Consider the following 22,821-nt stretch of genomic DNA (forward strand, 5'->3'; position numbering starts at 1 on the left):
CAGTGAGTGACATAGTATAATAGAAAAATAATAATTCATTTCTGAAAAATCTTTCTCTCAAGACCTCTCGTTCCACTCGTTTGAAAAGTTTCCCGTTTAAAAATCATTTCACAAAATCCAAACTTGTACCCCAATTTAATATCATAAAAACTTATGCTTAAAAGTGTGAATGAACGATCATCATAATATTATGAAATGTCTCAAATCAAGATATAAATATTTTAGCAGAAAATATAATAAACACAGTTCCACCAAATAAATATGAAAATGTAGAAATCAACACAATATTTCTAAATCAACAATATATACAAATATATACAATATACCATACAATGTATTAATCTGTAAACCGTGGGATACACCCACCTCACGACCCTCAATATACGAACAGTGTCATGGAAACATCAATTAATCGTCAGGATGTACCCAACCTCACGGTCCGTGGCAATAATAAACCATTAGACGATACCAATCTCATGGTACCATGGTAATAATAATAAACTGTCAGATAAACCCGACCTCACAGTTCGTGGTAATAATAGATAACCGTTGGATGAAACCAACCTCACGGCACCGTGGTAATAATAATAATAAACCGTCGGATAAACCTGACCTCACAGACCGTGGTAATAATTGATAACCGTTGGATGAAACCAACCTCACGGCACCGTGATAAACCCAGCGCGCTGTAATATAATACTGAACCAAACTCTGGTACTATGCGGTACATCAATTTAAAATAACCGATATAGTATCATACCGTATCATAAATTATAATTTAATATTCACGCTTAGTCGCTTGTCTAAATATTTCAAAAAAACTTCAAATCATTATTTCTTACTCAAATAAGAAAATAACACAGTGAAATATATTCACCATAAATCGATTTTAAGCATCTAAAAATTTATAAAATATTTGAATATGCTTAAAATCATATAATTTTCATTAAGCCTTCTCAAATCGATTAATTTCCAAAGTGATTTAAAACCTCAATTCAAATACCAAAATATTTAAATACCACAAATTCATTCATGAACTCATTAATATTGCCAAACGTTTAAAATATTGACAAAAATCATATAAAATAATAACACATATATGTAAAAATAGATCCTCATATATCCATAGAATGAACATTCAAATCAAACGATAGGTAAAAGTAAAATACTCAACCACATATATATTATACTATATACCCAAAACATTTTTAAAACTAATAACCACTTACAATACTGTAGATGCTCACGCCTGCTCCTCTACAAGATCGCCTCCATGCTCAACTTGAGTGCTTGTAATATAATAAAATATTCCTCACGCTCCAAAAAACTAAAACAGAGACACTTGTATAACCCAAATGTCTCATAATAATTAATAGTACTATAAAATTGCATAAATTGGACACCTGACAGTCCAATTATACCGCGTGTCCTTAGGACCTAATACCCAAAATTGAGAATTTTCACCTGAAGCCTAATATTTTGAAATTGAACCACCTAATGGGTCCTAATAATATCCAATTTCACTAATTCAACTCCAAGTTTAACTAATTTGATCAATTCGGTCCAAACACAGTCCCCAACTTATCCAAAAATTAACTAATTGACCCAAAAATAGAGAAATTATCAAACGATCTCCAAAATTCACAAGCTTTATATTGACAGAAAGCCCAAGAGACAAGGAACCTACCAGTGTGCTCATCTTGGTCCAAAGTTTCCTTCAGTGGCTGAAAAACACGGTTGAAGCTTCGGCCGAAGTTCCCGTCATCGGATCTCCGAAACGGTATGGAATCTGGATAAAATAACCATGGAAATGAGTTCATAGGGGTCAAAAATAGTGGAAAATGTGTATAGGTTGGCCCAAAACGGTCAAAAATGGAGAAAATCCAGCAACCCACCTTGCCAGTCGCCGCGGACTTCGCCAACCCGATCTGGGCACGTCCAACCCCCGTTCGTCGTGAAACTTCACGGTTAAGCTCACCTTCAAGTGACCTTCCTACTTAGCTGGTGCATGTAAGTGGTGGTTGGCCGGAAATGATCAAAACGGCGGTGACCCGATTCGACGGTAAACGGGTAGAAACGACCCAGTTCGAACCCAGGGATCTTAAGGGAGAATATCTTGGGTTTTGGAGATGAACTAGGTATTTTGCGCTTTGGTTCCTGTTTGGCATGCTTACCAAGGCTTATATAGAGCCTAAGGTCACTAATAGACAAAAACGGGGGACTGGTTTGGACACTGATATCAAACTTATGCTTAAAACTTTTCAGGATCATAACTTTTTATCCGTGACTCAGAATTTGATGTGCCACTAGTCTATGAACTTGTATCGACGAGATCTACACAACGGTATCTCAGTCAAATAAAAAATATTGGCTATCAAAAAAAGTCAACTTATTTACTTGGTCAAACTTGTTTAATCATGTATATTTTTTTTGGTACGGGGTGTTACAATAGTCCTTTGTGATGTAGTGAATTTCTGTTATTTGGTATTTCAAAGCTGGGAACACTCCTAATACTCTGTCTATGAATGTCATGATAAAATTAAACAAACTAATATAAAAGTGGTTAAAATTTCTAATAACGTTTGACTTTGAAAATTAAACCACCAGAGATACCATATATTTATAATACTGTCGAAGTTAAATGCTGTATAAGGACATCAAGTACTAGTATAAGTGTTATGTGATAATTATGGAAAATCACATATATGATTGTATATATATATATTATGTATTATGTTTTATGAATACTCTTCTTAAGCTGTTTGATATTAATGGAAAATTTATCAATTTGATAAATTAAGAAATACTACCATTTGGAGTTATTGAATTCTATTGTGTTTGATAAAGTTAATGGTGTAAATGAGTTTATTTTGAAACTTTACTCTTATCATATCAATCTCATGGACCTTAATAAGGATTTTAATAAGGAGTATTAACTGTTGGGAATTAATCGCTTAATAGGAGATGACAAGGAATTGTAAGTCGCTTAAGACTTTACGGCATTTTGTGGTATTTTATGGTAATTTGGTTTATAAGTTGCTGCTTGTATTAATTTCCTTATTTTATTGTTGTTGTTACTCCTAGAGTTGTTTTTGTATGTGCTAGAATTTTGTAATAATTCTTTATATTGTTGTATTAATCTCTATCTTTTGTACAGGTATTAATCTCTATACTTTGTACACCACCTGCTTTGAAAGACTATAGATATTTTCATTAGCTATATTGTTAACTTTCTTCTATTATAGATATATTGAGATTATTTGTGAGAAATTAGGCATCCTAGTTGTCTTTAAAGAGTTCAAGATAAAAGTAAAGTTTTAAAAGAATAAGAAGTTGAAAACTGTGAGGTTTGATAAGGTGATGAATATTATGGCAGACATGATAAGATAGGACAGAACTCAATATCTTTTGTAATTTATTTGTTTGGATGTGGAATTGATATATAGTTTACAATACTTGACACTCTTTAGCAAATGGCATAAGAGAGAGAAGGAACTACACATTTGATGGATACAATATGGTGTGTGTTGCAAACTTTAATTTGGCATTTTTCCTTGTGGATAGCAAGTTATGCATAGTTTACATCTTTTCTTATGTATAGGATTCTAAGTTGCTATTATGATGTATAATTTCGATATTAAAATGTTAGACCTTAAAACCTTTAATGGTTATTTTTGTTGGTTCTTGCAAAGAATCTAGGGTTTATTATTTATCTTTCACAATCAGTTTCCTTAAGCCAAATATGGTTGTTTATTTTGAGGGTGTTTCAGTTTTGGTGAGTGTAAGGGTCCAAAGATGCTTGTTTTTTAGAAAGGAAAAGAATATTAATTCAATAATTGATGTTCCTGCTAGAGATATTACTGATCCAATACTTATGAAACTAGTAGTCAGTCAGGATTGAATCCATTCAGATAGAATGAAATATTTTGTTACAGCTAATGATAATGTGTGCCTTTTGAGATGGTCATAGAGGAGTTGAAAAATTATTATACCTGATAACTATAAGATTTATTTGCAGAAAAATGAGTTTAACATAAATGATGAATTGAATCTAGTCACTTATGAGAAAGCCAATAAGCAGTTTAGTATTTCTTTTGGTTTAGTTGCTTGAAAGTAGCAAACTTATTGAATACAAATAGGTTTATAAAACTAAGAGAGAGTCTAATGGTTAAGTGAATAAGTATAAGCTGGACTTGTTACTGAAGAGTTTAGCCGAAAGGAGGAAATTAACTATAAAGAGATGTTCTCTCATGAATCCACAAAATATAATTTTAGAACCATTAAGGTAATTGTGGCTAATTATGTTTTGGAGTTGTATTATATGAATGTTAGAACTGCTTTGTTAAATGGAATTTTGTATTCAAATGCGTATATATATAGTCCAACTAGTTGGCTTCTAAGTAGTGGGAAATGAAAGTTTATTTTGTAAGCTTAAAAGATTTATTTATAATCTTAAGTAGGCCTCATGGCAGTGGTATCTTGTTTTTTATGAAGTTGTTACCTAAAATGGTTTTAAGGAGAATATTGTTAATTTGTGCATATATTTAAGATCAGTTAGAGCATTTTAATATTTATAGTATTGTATGTTGAAGACAATGGTTAACTTTCAGTGATACTGACCTATTGACTAGGACAAATTTACTGTTGTGTAGCCATTTTTAATATGAAAGGATCTTAAGGTGGTTTCATTGGTATTAGAAATAAAGATTCTTTAAGACAAGGCTAATTGTGTATTGTAACTATCTTAGTTAGAGCCTATGTTGATAGAATTGTGTTAAGTTTATATGCACCATATTCTCCAAATATGGTATTAATGGTGTTGGTGATAAATTCTCTAGAAATCTATGTTCCAAGAATGAGAGAGTGATAAAAGGGACAAATTATAACAGTTCAATACTCTTTTACATTTATCAGTTTGTTGTTCAATCAAGATTGCACATCATTGAAATTGTTTATGTTGTGGGTGTGTTCTTGTAAATGCTTAAGTAGTTCTGGTTATGTGTACTATGAAATAAGCCATTTTTGGTTTTGAGATCAGCACACCACTATTTTGATGCAGTGGGGTTTTGTGAGCTGATTATGCTGGCTATATATGAATGTTTTAAATGTTTAACACAAGGAGTGTTATTTATCATGGCAGTAGAAGCTGTTTTGTGAATTAGTGTTGGACAAACACTTATAGTTTCATTGATTGTTGAGGCAGAGTATATGACTTGTTTTGAGCTTATGATACATGCTTTTGGGTGCACTTTTGTTATAAGGCCTATAATGCTGTTATGTGGTAATTCCGTAGCTGTATCATTTTGGTGAGAGTCTCATTTTGTTGTGTACACGCCTGTTACAACATGGTAGCAAACCCACTAACAAAGGCTAGCTTATAAACTTGTTTGAGGAGCATATATCTTTATATGAGTGTGTAGCAGTTGAGACTGCTATAACTCAGTGGGAGTTTTATAATCTGCAATAATGTCCATGTGGTATGTAGTATATGATTGAGTATTGCCTTGCAAGTAATACATGTATGTATGTGGATCATTATAATGTGATATTTGTTACACATATTGTTGCTCCTTATGCTAGCAGGTCTGTTTCAGATTTTAGTCTGTGTATATGTGTATATTGATCCACAAGTACCATGGTGAGTTCCTACTATCTAGTTTGGGTATATTAATGTATCCTGTCGATACACAATGTACTCGAATAAAATGGTATTGTGTGTTGGGGGATTGCACATGGTTAGATAAATCTGTACTAGCTAGACTAATGTTATGGCATACAAAGTGCTCAGTTGAAATGGTATCATTTTTGGGAGATTCATTAAGAGAATCTCTACTATCTAGTCTAGTATATTGTTGTGCCGTGTCGATATGCTATATATTTAGATGAAATGGTATTATGGTTCGGGAGATTCTGTAGTGAGTAAGTTTGGATTATATATAAGATGATGATTATGCAGTTCAAATGGGAGAATGTTAAATAAATTAATAATTGTGGACTTAGCATAATCAATTACTCACTTACAGGGCTTAATTATACTATTAATGGGACTGGCTTTTTTTATTATTTGTAGTAGGGCCCTTGGTCGCATACTCTCTATAAGACTCCAGTTGGCCCATTGAACTGGAGGACCAACTCTCTTTATAAGCCCAATGATTTGCCCATATTTTTTCTTATTATTATTATATTATTAAATTATTATTATTTTGTATGTGTTAAAAATTAATGGGTAAGTCTAACTTGCAGAGACTATAAAAGGTATAGGGAAACAAATAGATATATGTCATACGGTATTTTGAGATTAGGGTTTTTAGATATCTGAGAGTGATTTGAGAATAGTGTGTCCATAGGCACTATTTTACGTTGTTTTCTATTTTGTAGAATTAATGTTTTAATTTATCAATGGCTGCATTTGGAGATTAGTAATTTATGATTTATAGAATTTATTATGTATATTTAGATCCGTATATACTAACATATCAACCCTATATATCCCTGCTAAATTGTTGCCTAAATACACGATGAGCGTGGCTAAAATCTCTTTGCTCATGAATCATTTTAGAAGGGTTAGATCAGAAGCAAAAGGCATACTCATAAACACATTCATGGAGTTGGAACCCCATGCCTTTTCTTTGTCTAATAATGGTGGCGATAAATTCCATTAGTATATACGGTGGGTACTAGAATTAAATGGCAACAACAATGATATTAACTGCTGTGATGCAATAATCAGGTGGCTTGATGGTCACCCTCCATCATCCGTAGTGTTCTTGTGCTTTGGAAGCTTTGGTGAAGATCAGGTGAAAGAAATTGCATGCACTTGCTCTCGAGAACAGTGGAATCCGATTCTTGTGGTATCTAAGTCAGCAATGTCCATCAGAAAAAATGGAAATCTTCCTCAAAGAGTTTATGGATCCGACTCCTCGGTTGAGTATCTTATGCCACAAGGCAATAGGAGGCTTCGTATAACATTGTGGGTGGATTCTATAATTGAGAGCTTATGGTTTGGTGTGCCTATGTATTGCCGCTTGGCCACTCTATGTGGAGCAACAACTCAATGCTTTTGAGCTCTGCAAAAGAGCTGGAATTGGCAGTGGAGGTTAAGATGGACTACCATCAAATGGTTAATAATAATAATAATAATGATCAAATGGTAACAATTGTAAGTGCCAAACAGGTAGAAGAAACAAGCATAAAAAGGGCGATGGAGCATGGTAGTAGCATAAGGAGGAGGATATATGAAAGAGATTCATGGCTCTTCCTACCGTTTCTTCCACTGTCTAATCAATAACGTGATGGATGGATTAATTTTCCCCAGTATTACTATAGCATGTGTATGGTTGGGCGAGTTTCGCTCAGTATTTTTTCTTTAGCCATTAAATTTATTTTGTATATGTATAATTATTTACCTGAAACATCCACGGATATAAGTAATTAAAGCTTTCTTCAAATGTTGTACTACCATAAGTAAAACCAGACATATATGTATTTAGTCCGGTTTAAGTTGAAAATAATAAATAAGTTTTATTATTTAGAGCTATTGGATTACATGGCATTCCACTGTATTAAATACAAGTCGCATGAATGACATACAATTCAATAGTTTGTTAAGCTACAATAGCCATGTAATGGTTGCAAGTAAAAGTTTTTGTTGTAAAACTTGAAAATATCCCTACGTAAACACAATTATATATATAAATATATATATATATATATATTTATATAAATGATATCTTAAGAATTATCTCCTAATTTATAAAGAGAGAGACGTGATAATGTGGACAATAAAAATATTAATGCATTTAGTTTTATATGTTAATCCTTCAATTTTTTATTTTTATTTTCTAGTACTTAAAACCTAAATGCGAAAGTAAGTAACCGATTAAAATTTCATAGGATCATGTGAATCTCGTTTTTAGTATTGGCATCAGCATGTATTCTTTGGATAAGCTTAGAACTATATGTGAGGAAAACATTTATATATGCTTTTTGATATATATAAATATATGTAAATGCGCATAGATACTTTCATGATATATATATATATATATACATATATTCATTTATCGAGGACGAAAGAAAAGAAAAAGAAAAAGGGTTCAAGATCATCCCATTATATATCAGTGATAAGGCAGTAATAGGCAATTTATTATTCTAGACGAAAAAATTTGTTCACCTTTGTGGATGAGTGACTCCTTATATATAATTATCTCCCATAACAGACAGAATCTCCAATAGGCTGTTTATTAGGTCTGTTCATTAAAAAAACAAAAATAAATAAAAATACTTTACCACATTAAATTAACATATAGTCTTTTAAAAAAAACATCTTCAATGATACTGTTCAAAATTTCTGTTAAGCTGTTCAAAACTTTTATTAAACTGTGGTGGCATTCAAAAAAATAGAAGCTGTCTAATGGACAGTTTAAATTATAACTTCAGCCTTTTCTCTATTCTCTCTCTTCTAATCTCCTCTTTCAATATCCCAAATAATTCCATTTAAAATTTTAAAGGGGATTCATTAGAAAAGAATTTTAAATAGATATTATCTATTAACAAAAAATATACCAAATAAGTATTAACACTTTCTAAATATTTTACCATATAAGTTTCAATGGATAAAATCATTGAAGATATTCTGACCATATGAAAAACAAAAATGTAATGTATTTTATTTTACTTGTTAATCCTTAAAAAAAATAATAATAAAGTTTTTAATATTAAAATCCTAAAATGAAAAAATGAACCATAGATGATATGTATTTAAATTTTTAATAAGATGGATCTTATTTTTAAATATACACATTAACATATCTCTCATTGTAAGATGGTTCCATAAAGATATTTTCGTCTGTATATATATATATCTATATAATTAATGTTTGTTTGTAGTTTAAGTGAACCATAGATGGTATGTATCTAAATTTTTAATAAGATGGACCTTATTTTTAATATACACATCAACATATCTCTCATTATAAGATGGTTCCATAAGGATATTTTCGTCTATATATATATATATAATTAATATTTGTTTGTAGTTTTATCATTTTTATTTTAGGTATACGCAAAAGCTAAACACTGTTGATAGGGTTAATTGGGCCATTGGCTTGGAAAAAAATTTTGCCATTGGGTCACTCTAGGTTTTGATGAAAATGGAGAACTTCCATTCTTGTATGTTTCTTTCACAGGGCGACTTCGACTTTTTAGCCTGATAAAGGGTATGTTGCAACCTATAATGATGTGTTAATTACTAATTTCTATTAGCGAGTTAAATTTTCCCATATAAAATCCTATAATGTTATCCTTGTTAATTCAAATATAAAGAGATGTTTCTGAAATTAAAATCTTGCCAACCATTTGCAGTTGATGTCCTCCCCCAAAGAAGACCTTCATGGCAAGCTTTTCTTTTGTTTTTGTTTTTGTTATTTATCCAATAATATTGAGAGTGAGAGATACAAACTTAGATCATTATTGGAGAAAAACAATAAGGCAAGCGTTTAAGGAGAGTCACTTTCAAGCATAAAATAATTAGAAAACAGCTCAAGTCTAAACCCCCCAGATCAACCTCTTGCGTGATTGCAAGTATTTAATTGGCATTGCTGCAATCAGCTTAATCCGTATTTGCCCTCAATAGTATCCTTTTGTTTTTCTTGTTTTGGCAGATTTAACGATACTAGCTAGTTGCGCTAGCTACAGCTAGTTTGTCGAACTTATATTATTTAATTTTTATCTTACACATTTAAGCATTTGTTGATCCAATAAATGATAGGATATTTTTTATTATTTAATCAGGACAAAATTAAGTTTAGAAAAAAGGATCGAAAGAGATATTTAATCTCCCTTGAATTATTTAAAATTTTGTTTTGTGGATAAGCTTCATGGATCATTTTAGTACCCTTCGGGAGACATCATAATTCTTGCTTGCATCTCTGAAAAAAAAAAAAGGCTGAAAAAGGAATAGTATATTGAAGTAGTCCCTTTAGCGCAAAAAAAATAAAAATAGCAGCAGTCCCTTTTCAATTGCTGGTTTTCTCTTTAAATATGGAAGTCTACAAAATATCATAATCCTTGCTGTTATTGTCATCCTCTTTTTTTTTTTTTCCTTTTTTTTTTTCCCTTTTTTTGGTAAATTTGGGTTAATTTATTTGTCTTACTTATGTCATTTTCTTACCATGTCACACCAGACCAAATTGTTGACAGTTTTAACACGTAATCTAGAGCTATCCTGAAATTTCTCCATTTGCACACTAACCAAATATCTTAATAATCAAGCATGTGAATTCTGCAAATTACACTTCTCTGATCAATCTTCTTAATCAATATATCAATAATTAAAAAAAACCATATGTATATATATAATATATTTAAAAAGCTAATTAAATTGAAAATGAAAGACATTGTACAAAATCTCTTGCTCATTAATTTCTGAATGTTTTTCAAGTTTGAATCAAAATTTTTGATCAAACAGCACTAAGAAAAGACGCAGAACTAGGAGGGTCTGGAATTTCAACAGTCCCTTCCAACATCAAAACCACATTCTTCATTGAAGGTCTAAGTGAAGGATCTTCTTGTATACACCAAAGCCCCACCTTTATCATCTTCTCCAATCTCTCTTTCTCAACACACTCTTCATCTTCACCATGTTTCACAAGCTTATCAACTTCACCAATTGCAAAGCAATCCCAAACCCAATTCGTGAGGATTTCTTCAGCTTCAGGAACTCCCAGATCCACACTCCTCCTACAGCAAATGATCTCCAGCAATACGATTCCAAAACTGTAGACATCCGCTTTCACTGTTATCGCCATGTTCTTATGCCATTCAGGAGCTACATACCCTCTTGTTCCTCTAAAACCAGTGTATGTTCTAGTTTGGTTCGGCATCAATAACTTGGACAATCCGAAATCCGCAATCTTTGCTTGTTTCTGATCGTCCATGAGGATGTTTTCCGGTTTGATATCGCAATGGATTATCTGTGTTTCACATTCTTCGTGCAAGTAGAGTATTCCTCTGGCTATGTTTATGGAAATTTGGATTCTTTCTTCCCAATTTGGTCTTTTTTCTGATTCAAAAAGGAAATCCGCAAGTGAACCATTGATCATGAACTCGTAAACTAGCAGTCTGTGAGCTCCTTCATGGCAATAACCAAGCAATTTGACAAGATTCTTGTGATGGGTTTTTCCGATTATTTTCATTTCGTTTCTGAATTCTCTTTCTCCATCCGCCACGACTCTCTCGAGCCTTTTAACGGCGACGGTTTTCATATCACCGCCGAGGTTAGATGCTAAAACACCTTTGAAAACCGTCCCGTATGCTCCTTCGCCAACTTGGTCGCTGAATCCATTCGTGGCATTTTCCAATTCATGAAATGAATATGGTCGGAGACTGAAATCTTCAACCAATCCTAATTCACTTCCTTGATGCGAAACTTTCCTGTATTCCCAAACACGCAATCTGAAAAAGAAAATGCCAGCTGCTACTAAAATAAAAACAGCGAAACACGAAATCGCAATGCTAGCGATGAAGATTCCAGATCGAACATCATCTTTTCTAGTAACTATACCTGAACTCCCATTTCCTATCTTGATAAAGGTTGTCCATGGAGGTCCTTTGCGTTTCCGAGGTCTTGCGAATCTCAAAGGAAGCTTTTGCTTACTGCATCTTAGGTTCTTAAACGACGCAGCTTCGCAGTTACAGTCTCTCAGACAATTCTCCACGCATACAGATTTGTTAATGGCAAAGAAAGTTGAATAAGGATCATCTTCTAACCTCATCTCATTCAACTCTGTAATGGAATATGCATGTTCTTCGTCCTCTGCTACACAATCTATGCTGAAGTTCCTCTTGCAGCCTAAATTCTTCCGATTTCCATCGACGAAATCGAAACCGGGAAGACATTGACAAGAAGGGCCCTCATATGTGGAAATACAATATGCATTTAAGCCGCACGAGCCCAGAGGAACACACTTGTCACTGGTCGAAGACCACTCGACGGACCAGTTCTGGTTCTGAACTAAACCATGAGAGTACAATCTTAGTATACCATCTACATCAACTGTCAAACGGTATACAAGATTGTCAGCAAAAGTTCCACTAACATTGGTCCTATAACCGGTCGAATTAACAAGGTAAATTTGCCCATTTCGATCGAGATTCAGAGTCACATTGTCTCCAAAGGTGAATGTTCCAGATGCCCAATAAGCATACTGGGGTTGAGTTGGAGTGTCTACAGGGTATTGAACAAGATTCCCATCCCTCTGCATCCTCAGTCGAAATCTTCCACTTGCAGGATTCGTCTCCGACTCGCCGGAGACGAGCTCTTTCGTAGGAAACAGAGGTTGCTTGTACAAAAGGGTATCTGTTGGAACATCGAAACTCTGCCATACTATCGTCGAATTCTTATCGTAGAGGACGAAGTTTCCAGTGTCGAGCATGGAAGCAGAGGAAGCAGGAACAGAGGAATTAGAAATGGGTGTGTGTGAACCTTTTTCATCTTTCAAAATGAGTTTTCCATCATGGCTAAGAAGCAAAACAGAGTCATGGGGAAGGGGTGGAGTGTCTCTGTTTGCTGTCCAAACAACAGTTTTCTGGTCGATTCTCTCGAACCAGATTCCAATATAGAAACCATTTCCTTGCCTGTAGAATCCGAAAGCAAACTGGCCAGAGTTTGAAACCCAGTAGGAGTTGTTGTTTGGTGAAAGAGAAGAGCCTAATTGAATCGTGGAAGTTCTATGTAGTTGGGAGGCAGTTTTAGTGAATGATTGCATAACCAGAAGAACAAACAAAATTTCTGTGGCCATGTTCTTAATTCCGAAAGAGCAATGGTTCATTTTTTGGGTAACCAAACCATCGACAAGACATGTGTGCAAATCGGTCAATGAATTATGAGTTCAAAATTTTTGATTGAGTCTTACGTTTCAAGTAGAAATGTCAAAGATCTAGTTTGCTTTGTTGAATGAAACTAAAAAGGGTTTACCGTTTAATTTCTAGATAGACTTTGATTCTTAGCAAAATGGCATGTGAGCCTTGCTCAATGATTGCATTATACAATTAATTGCAATATTTATTTCCATAAGCTTTTTGACTTCATTTTGTGGGCTGCTAACTACCTTTTAATATTTTCTTCAAATAAATAAATAATAAATAGCTACCTTTGAATATTTACTTTAACTAGTTATTTATTCTTTTCTAGTACTAGTCTTAATTTGTTATTTTAATCAATGGTTCAAGACTTCTATCTTTTTCTTTTTTATTTAGGATTGTTATTTCAATATTATTATGTCAATATATATGAAAGTTACAAAATTGAACTTTGTATAAGGTTAAGTTTTTGTAATTTCTAAAAATACAAAAAATTTATAACGTAGAAAAGGAATTATATTATAAGATGAGATTAAAAATAAGAACTAATAGAGATAATATATTGTATATGATTATCTTAAACTACTTTATGGTTGAGTTTTTTTTTTTTCATTTAATATTAAAGATGAAGGAATTCGAACCGAATTATTGTGTTAAAAAAAAAAATGTAGCTTTTACTACTAAATTATCTATAAGACTTCTAGTTACACTTTTTAAAATATAATAAATGATATAAGCTTTGTGTTCATATACAATGAATATTAGGTTATTTTATCAAATGATATAGTAAAATAATGCGTTATTACATTATTAGCTTGTACTGGATTTTAATCATCCAAATTGGTAAACAATTTTAGGATTGCTATATTTGTAAATGTAATTAGATTTTTTGTTGGCCATGCTGTGGTAGCAGGATTGGGTGTCTCTTTTTTTTCTTTTTTCTTTTTTTTTTCTTTTTTTCCTCCCCATTACCAAAAAGAAGGATTTGGTGTTATTGCTAGGGAATCATTTGGAAAGGTGCATTGCTATGCACAATGTTATTTCTTATACAAAAAATCTTAACTTTGGAACCATATGATCCTCAATCACAAAAATGAGTGAAAAGTATTTTTGCTCTATTTCGTGTATTCAAGTTTCAAAACTGAGTGATTGGCTTTATTTTATGCATGTTTCTGGACTTTGGAACAAGAGTGAAAAAATATTCATTTTCAAGGTAAACTAGAAAGAGCTAACGAATTGTATTATTTAAGAGGATGCCAATTTATCCTGATTCCTTGTCAAGAAAATATACCAGAATATTTATATCAATTTAATTTCTACTCTACGGGAACCAATAAGGCTACTATTTGGGTTGGCAAATAAGCTAGAAAAAGTTTTTTCTTTTTTGGGTTAATTTTATGCAGATTTTTTAAAGGTTACTCTATTTCAAATTATATCTAGACATTTGAAACAATTTAAAAACACATTTTATTTTTAGTCAACTCCTTGGAAAATGTGAAATATATTATATAATAATGAAAATAATATATCATATATTAATAAAAATATTTATTCAATTAAATTAATAATTATTATATTTTATAAAATGAAGGGATTTTATATTTATTTATTTTGTGTGTTTCTTATTCAAATCGTTCCCAATCTCCACCCCCCCCCCCCCCCCCCCCCCTCCTTCACTTGTCTCCTTCTTCTCACCCTTCCAAGATTTTTTTTTGTTTTTTTGGTCAAACTCAGATCTCTTTTTGACCCAAAAAAAAAAAAAAAGGCCCATATATTTATCTTTTTAGCCTTAAAAAACTTTTTCTCCTTCTTCTCACCTTTCGCAATTACTTTTTGGGGTCAGATCGCTTTTCCAAAAAAAAAAAAAAAAAAAGAAAAAAAAAGGCCCATAATTATTATTATTATTTTTTTGGCTGAAAACTAAAATATGATGTTTGGTTTTAAAAAATATATGTTGTGAGGAAACAACAATCAGATTATCACGGATGAACTTATTGACTTCATCTTTCCAGGATCACTCTTCTTCCTCATCTGTCAACCCTCACCTATTGTTCTCATTCTCCATTATTTTTTTTTAGATTTTCTAATAACATTTTTTTTTTTAAAAAAAAGAGCTTATCCATTTATTTATTTATTTATTATTATTTTTTCCATATTTTCTCATATCTATTAAGTCTGCATGGATTCCCAAAGTATGGGTGCTTGATAGTGAATGTTGACGATGCGGTTTTGACTGAGAAGGGTGTGGTGAGGGTTGATGCTATTGTGTGTGATAATTGTGGCAATTTGATGGCTGCTTTGGCAATCCTTTTACTGTTGAGTTGCGAGCTATTAAGGAGGCTGTGCCTTTTTGGCAAGAAGCTGGTCTTCTGGGGGGTTTTTGGCTACTTATTTTCAATTCGCTCTTGTTCTCCATTTTTGGGTGCTGTAGAAGAAATTAGGCATCTTATTTCTTTGTTTGGGAATTTTAGTTGTTGTTATGTGCCTGGAGAGGCCAATAAGGCAAGATATTCTTTGTTACTTCTTCTATTTTGAAACTTTTGTTGGAACTTGGAGGAGGATCCCTCTGGTTACTTCTAACAATTCAAATGGATGCTTATAATGTTGTTCCTAATTAAAGGAAGTTATCTTTATTCAAAAAAAAAAACAAAAAAAACAAAAAGAATAAATAAAATGTAATGGAGATTTTTTTGTAATGAAGATTTGAAAAAAATAGCAGGAAAAAAAATTTAATGGAAATTTTACAATATGAGAGGTTAAAAAAAAAATAACAAGTAAAAAAATAAGTTTAAAGAAAGTAAAAATAAGTTAAGAAAATGAATGTATGAAAATAAGAAAAAAGAGAAAAATAAAAGTTGGGAAAATTTTAAGTTGTACCATTTTCCCCCCATTTTTATATAGAAAAAAATGAAAAAAAAAAAATATATATATATATTAAAATTGTAATTGTAAGGCTAATATACCATATGAGTAATATTAGTAATAACATGGTATAAATTTATGTAGAAGGAAATTTGAATCGAGGGTATTTAAGGTATGTTAAGCTGCCAACTGGGAAAGAAAATGTCAGCTAAGAGAAAAGGGTTAATGGCATTGGGCATTTTTGAATTGTTTGAAATCTTTGGATATAACTTAAAATAGGGGTAACTTTTAAAGAGATATTAAAAGCATTTTCCAAAAAGTTTTTAAAATAAAAAGCATTTTTTTAGTGATGAAGAACATCTTTTAATATAAAAAGTAGCATTTTAAAAAATCATGCAATAATAATTTTTATATGATACTTTTTATTTTTATTTTTCTATAATTGTTTACAATTATGTTTGCTTTCCCCACTCTTTATTTGGATTTTCTCTTAATTATTAATAATTAAAAAGTAAAAAAAAAAATAATTAATAATTAAAATTTAAAATAATTTCAAATTTTATTCTAAATTAAATTAAATTATACAATATTTAATATAAATAATAAATTTGACTCTTCATGTTGAAAGAGCCAGACTTACTTTTTAGTTCAAAATGTTATAATAAAGAGTAAATTAAAACATACTTTTAAAAGTTTAAATCTTTAAAATGAAAATATAAAAAGGAATAGAGTCCTTGCTAATGTTCCAACCCTTGCTTTTTCGGGATGGACCCAAAAAAAGAAGCTACTACCTGTCACAATCTATACTTTCAAATTCAAGTATTTGGAAGGTCAAGTCAAAGTTTATGTGTGTGGGTATTTTTTTTATTTTATTTTATTTATTATTATTATTATTATTTTTTTTTATATTAAACTTGGTGGAGGGGCAAAGTTTGTGGATTAGATTTATTCTCTCTCTGATATAAATTATTATCCAGTGACTTCAACTTAAAAAAGATTAATAATGACAAGAATAATTTTACACAAAGAAATAATATAATATATATATATATATATATATACACATTTATACCATATTATGCAAGGGAAAATATACAGCCACAAAACTCAACATGTCGTCGAAAGGGGAAAAAAAAGGGAAAAAAACAAAACAAAACAAAAAAAAAAAACAAAACGAAAACTAAAACTTCAATCCGCAACCTATAAATTCACACAAATAATAATAATAAATAAATAAAACAAAAATTCACACAATTCCTTTTCCCTGACCTCGAAAAGGATAACATATTAATTAGAGCTACCTATATTTGTGAGCTCATTTCTTTTGGTCAATTAATTAAAGCTCACCGAATTTGAAGATCGAAACTGGAATAAGAAACATGTCGGCCAACTAGCTACCATTAAGATTAGCAAGTTATAAAATAATAATAATTATTATTATAATAATAAAGTGTCGAAAAAAAATGTTATAAAATGTCAAACTTATTTCAAAAATGCCAACTTGAACGTTTGATCATTCAACAATTCAAGTTTTGTTCATTTTACTTGTATATGCTTTTTCTTTTTCTTTTCTTTTTTTTTTTTTAGTTATACTATTATAGTGGTTTATGCTTGAATCTTGATTAGGATTTTATAATGCAGAGAATCTTTTGATTTGATATTTATTTACTTATATATGCAAAGAGTTATAATTCTTAATAGAATTTATTATTTATCATTTTTAGAGATGATCACCAATAAAATTCATGAAGATGATAAATATTAATTAAATATATTAATTTTTTATATTAAATTTTTAAAAAAATAATTTTTTTTGAAATGGCCAATCAAAATTTAGTATTAGAATTCTATTGATGATCATAATAACAAGAATATTTTTTTAATAAAAAAACAATTGATGTGAAAATATCATTTTAATTAAAGATTTAAAATTATAAATTTAATCAAACGGCAGATAACATTTAACAATATATAAATTCCCGACACCATATGGGAACTATTATCCTCCATACATAGAAATTCTTCATATGAGTTCAAATGGTTGAACCTTTGTGACTTTGGGTTTGCAAGTGTTCAATCCTTGTAGGCCGCGCAGGTTTCCAATTCCAAAAAGACAGCATTTTGGCTGTTTGTTGAAGGAAGAAAATTAGAGAAAGCTTATTCAACCCAAGACTTTGTTATCAAGAAAATAAAATCTAACACTTTGATTTTTCTGTTCCAGTTTTCGTGTCCATTTACGCATTGGCAAACAGAAAGAAGACCAACGAACACCACCATTAACACAAGAACAGTACTATAAATACATTAACATAACCGTTCGATAATGTTTTCTAAAACAACTTTTATAGATTAATTTTCTATGAAAATATAGTGAATTGGTTTTCGTGTTTTCAGAACTTAAAAATATATTTGATAATATATTTAAAAATATTTTATAAGAATGAAAATAGCAAAATTGTCTTTGGTAAATATTAAATATAAAATATATATATATATATATATATATGTTGAATATGATGTATGATAATCAATCTCAAATAAAATCTATTTTATTTATTAAACTAAGATCTATTATGAATGAATATTTTATTTTTAAAATGTCAAATATTATATGTATCATTTTATATCTTTGTTTCCAATATTTTTAATTTATATGTAAAATGACTATACTATTTTCTAAATTTATAAATATTTCATAAAATAATTTTATTTTTTATTATTTTTCAATATGTAAAATCCCAACCGACCTTAGACCCAACTATAAGGACTAGATTCTTCTTTCTTTCAATTTTGGAAATTAAAAAGGCAACAACCAGACAGCTATGGCTACAAGAACAGCCTTTGAATCATCAAACAAGAGCGAATTATATATATTAATAAGATTATAAAAATTAACTATTTGTTTAAATATGAATATGTACAGGTTGACACCGTGAAATATTCAATTAGAAAATTGTGAGGGATAATCTTTCGTGGTTGTTAAATTATATAAAGTATGCAGATTTGATATTTGTAGATGATTGTATTGTATCATTCCTCTTTATAAATCCCTCATTATATTAAATTCATCATATAAAACTTAACTTCATTATACAATCTGTTAAAATCCAGTAAAAGTAATATGATAAAAAAAAACATTAATAATAATAATAAGAAGAAGAAGAAGAAAAATCATTTACCCAAACAGGAAAACCATTAAAAAATGAATTGACTTGGTCAATTATTATATATATATATATATAAAACTAGGATTCCGTTGAAACTAAAAAAGAAAAATGAAATACAATAAGTCTAGACTCAGAAACCTTCTCCTGAGTCATACAAAGAATAAAAGAGGTTGGCAAGCAAAGAAATTCAACCGGTCCAATAAACCGTTGATTAGATACCCATTGGCTCACAATCAGGAAGGACAAAGAAAGGAAACATTGTCAAGATTAGTAATAGAGGAGATGATGTTATCGAAGATGTATTGTGCAGCGCAATGAAGACAGCTCCTATCTCTTTTTATAATCAACTGGTTAATTGTTAGAGCATCTATTTCAAAGAAGACATTTCTCCATCCAAAAGACAACAATATTTCTTTATAACTGATCATCACTTTTTTTTCTTTTTTTTTTGGGACCAAAAATAATAATTTCCACAATTCACATGACAAGAATAAAATTTCTTCCTATCATTTATGCTTTTAAACAAAAGAATTTATGACAATCTTTATCCTAAAACTAAAATATAAAATAATAATGCGATATGAAACGGAAGTTAAAACTTTGACCGACGCTGGCTAGTATATGGTACGTTACCTAAAAAACTAGGATAGATTTGGACTTCAGATAATCAAAAAGAGTTTAAACTTTCGAACTTTGAATTTTATTTTATTTTTTTTCTTCCTCTTGTAGACGTGGAACCCAACCTTTTTAAACTGAATTGTATGTATTTCTTTTTCATCTATAAGGTTTTTTTTTTTTTTTGCTTGTTCTTTTTCCTTCTAAAGAGATGTCATCTTTTTCTATTCTTTTTTTTTTTTTCTTTTTCTATGGGACAAGAAGAATTTAATATATATATATATATATATATGAGTTAAATTCACATTAAAGCAATTTGATGGTTTTAATATCAAATTTTATTTTACTAGCCCTTAGTTCATATTAAAAATTAGGATTTAAAATTTCAAAAATGATCAAACATGAATTTAATGACATGTTAAAACCCTATAAGAAAATTGAACTCTGTCGGAATTAGTAAGTAATAAATTTAATTTCAAATCTTAATTCTGATTTATACCTAAGTGTATATATATATTATATATGTATATATTTTTATATTATTCTAGTTTTATAAACTTGCGAATAAGATCATTTTATTTTTTTATTAATAATAATTCAATCAAATAACTCGATCTAGGCATCCCGTGCTAGATTTACATATATATATATATATATACATATATTGCTAGTTTTTTATAAGGACACTATGATGGATTTTTCCCAATGAATTCTGATATATTTCATTTTATTTTTTAGAGTTTTAATATTTACTGGATTTATATAAAAACCCAAATTTTCAAATTTTCTCAGCTTTTGAAAAAATCTAATGGTTAATAAATAAGATCCTGATTAAAAATTCATCGGATGCTCTAATGGGAGTTTGACTATATATATGGTTAAACTCAAATCAAATTTTTAATATTATAACTAATGTTAAGATTTATTTTTTCATCTATTGGATTATATTAGAAGCTTATAAGTGAGATCCTGATAAAAATCAATCACGATGTCTGAAGATTGAATTGTATTTTGGCTATTAGGAAAAAGAAATGGGTGCTTATGTTTGTAGTGTCTAAACAAGAAAGTCGACAATATGCTCCACTAGCAACAAAGCTTATGGCTTGTATTTGGCGATTAGGAATAAGAAATGGTAGCTTATGTTTGTAATGTCTAAATAAGAAAGCCGACAATATTCTCCACTACCAACAAAGCTTATGGCTTGTATTTGGTTATACGACAATATTCTCCACTAGCAACAAAGCTTATGGCTATTCAGCTTCTGGCTATAACAGCAAAGAGAATATTAGGTTTTGAATCAAGATTTGTGGGAGCGATTATTGAAAGTGATTCATTGGAAGCAATAAAATTGTTGAATAATGATGAATGAAATTTTTTTTTTTTTTAACAAACTAGAAAAGAGGGATTTTAGCATCAGAATGTGAACCCAAAGCCTAGATTATTACCAATAATCATTGTAATCTGATTATCCTAATTATATTAAAGTCTAATTAGTAAGTTTGGGTAAGTTTAAATGTGTGTTATCAAAAAGACAAATAAATAAGGTTCCATAACTTAACAAGAAATGCTTTATCGTGAAACATGGATTTTGAATTAATTTTTTATGAAATGTTTGCTTGAAAAAATGTCAACCAGATTCAGGTAGAATTTCTCTACGTTAAAATATATTTTGATAATGTGCATACTTTTTAAGTGCATAGCCTTTTTTTTTTTTTTTTTTTTTTTTGGCTGAAAACATGGGATTCATTAGAAACCAAAAAGAGTGGGCAATATAAAACCCCGATTCAGGTTGCTGCCTCTGGCACACAATCCTGAATCAAACTAGATAAAATGGAATTGGGCAGATAAGAGATATCTACAGGACCAAAAAAGCTATTTTTTGCAGCCCATTGGCCTGTAGAATGGGCTAAGCCATTGATCCTTGTAGGGGCCCAAACAAAAGAAATACTAACAAAAGATGGTATAAGTAAGAGAATGTCCTTAAACAGATACTCAGCAGTCCAGTGAATGGAAGTTAAATCTCTTTTAGTTATCATATTGATGACTGAAGTAGTATCAGACTCCATGCAGACGTTGCTTCATCCAAAACGACCGGCAATCTGCATAGCTCTAAGAATGGCTTCCATTTCCGCAGCTTCCGGGATGAAGATGTCAGACTTGAAAGTATGAATGTGCATGGTTTCTCCTTTATCATTCCTGGCTACAACAGCCAAAGTGCCGCCTTTCTTAATCAAGGCTGCATCGGAGTTGATTTTTATAAAATCTTGGCTAGGTCTTCTCCATTGCTAAAAGCTATCGCCATTAGAATCAAGAAGCTTGGAATCATTCTCGAACTCACTGTTGGATAAGTTCTCTTCCAGCTTTTTGTACCTGTTCCAAATGTTCAAAACAGCAAGGTCCATGCTGCCAATAGGTTCTTTGTGCAAAGTCTTGTTACGTAACCCCCACAGGTGCTCCAGAATAGTCACATTAAAGAAGAAAAAGCTCTCTTTGTCATTTGGAGAAATCGAGAGCACTCCGGCGGGATCTATTAACGATTTTAGATAAGTAAATATATTCGTGCCACCTATATTATCCCATCTGATGCACCAAGGGCTTGTGAACCATATCATTTTCGCGACTTCACAATGAAAGAAGACATGGATTTCGTTTTCACAACCATCGCAGCCATGCACGCAATTCTCACTTTCAACCTCAACTCCTCTACGTAAAAGATTAGACATTACTGGTAGCCCAAGATTTGCAACCTTCCACATGAAGAACTTAGATCTTTCGTGCACTCTACTCTTCCACAAATAATTCCACCAAGCATTCTTAGAATTCGAAACATTTTCTTCCAGGTTGTAAGTTAAACTAACAGTGAAAGAACCTGTTCTCGATCCCATCCAAATGAACTTGTCATCCAAGGAGCTTTTCGCCCAGAACATGCTTTTTATGTTCTCCGAGGCAGCTTGGTCAAAAAGCAAGGATAATCTTTCCTCATCCCACTGCCCATTGCTAAGCTTTTGATTGCTTTTATGGATAAACCAATTGACTATTGCATAATAGATGCATGTGATCTTATGTACGGTAAATGTCGTTGTAGCATCCTCTAGTTTTTTTTTTTTTTCACTTCTATAGTTTTTAAAAAATAAAAATAAAAAAACAAAAAACGTACGCGCACACACACATACACACAAATACATATATATATATATATATATATATATATATATACACTTCATCTAAAATTACTAAATTTTTAAAATATTGGTGTTAGAATCCCACTTTCTCAATTTATCAAAAAAAAAAAAGATGTATATCATAACCATGATTG

At 30.8% G+C, this 22,821-nt stretch overlaps 1 protein-coding gene across 1 annotated transcript; it reads right to left on the reverse strand.

Moving 5' to 3' along the window:
- Positions 1-10,356: 10,356 nt before the first annotated feature.
- Positions 10,357-12,977, reverse strand: LOC107435710 (G-type lectin S-receptor-like serine/threonine-protein kinase LECRK1). Its single transcript, XM_048475216.2, has 2 exons — positions 11,564-12,977; positions 10,357-11,473 (listed from the first exon to the last, which is right to left on the reverse strand). Exons 1-2 carry the CDS (start codon positions 12,828-12,830, stop codon positions 10,461-10,463), a joined length of 2,280 nt encoding a protein of 759 aa, XP_048331173.2. The 5' UTR covers positions 12,831-12,977; the 3' UTR covers positions 10,357-10,460.
- Positions 12,978-22,821: the final 9,844 nt, after the last annotated feature.

The sequence above is a fragment of the Ziziphus jujuba genome, chromosome 5 (genome assembly GCF_031755915.1).
Source record: "Ziziphus jujuba cultivar Dongzao chromosome 5, ASM3175591v1".
Taxonomy (NCBI): Eukaryota; Viridiplantae; Streptophyta; class Magnoliopsida; order Rosales; family Rhamnaceae; genus Ziziphus; species Ziziphus jujuba.

What these genes read in the sequence shown, in the direction of transcription:
- LOC107435710 (XM_048475216.2), bottom strand. Translation starts at nt 12,830, where the DNA reads ATGAACCATTGCTCTTTCGGAATTAAGAACATGGCCACAGAAATTTTG. An exon ending in GATAGGAAATGGGAGTTCAG is followed by an intron (nt 11,474 to 11,563) that starts GTATAGTTACTA and finishes TTTTAGTAGCAG; the next exon opens with CTGGCATTTTCTTTTTCAGA.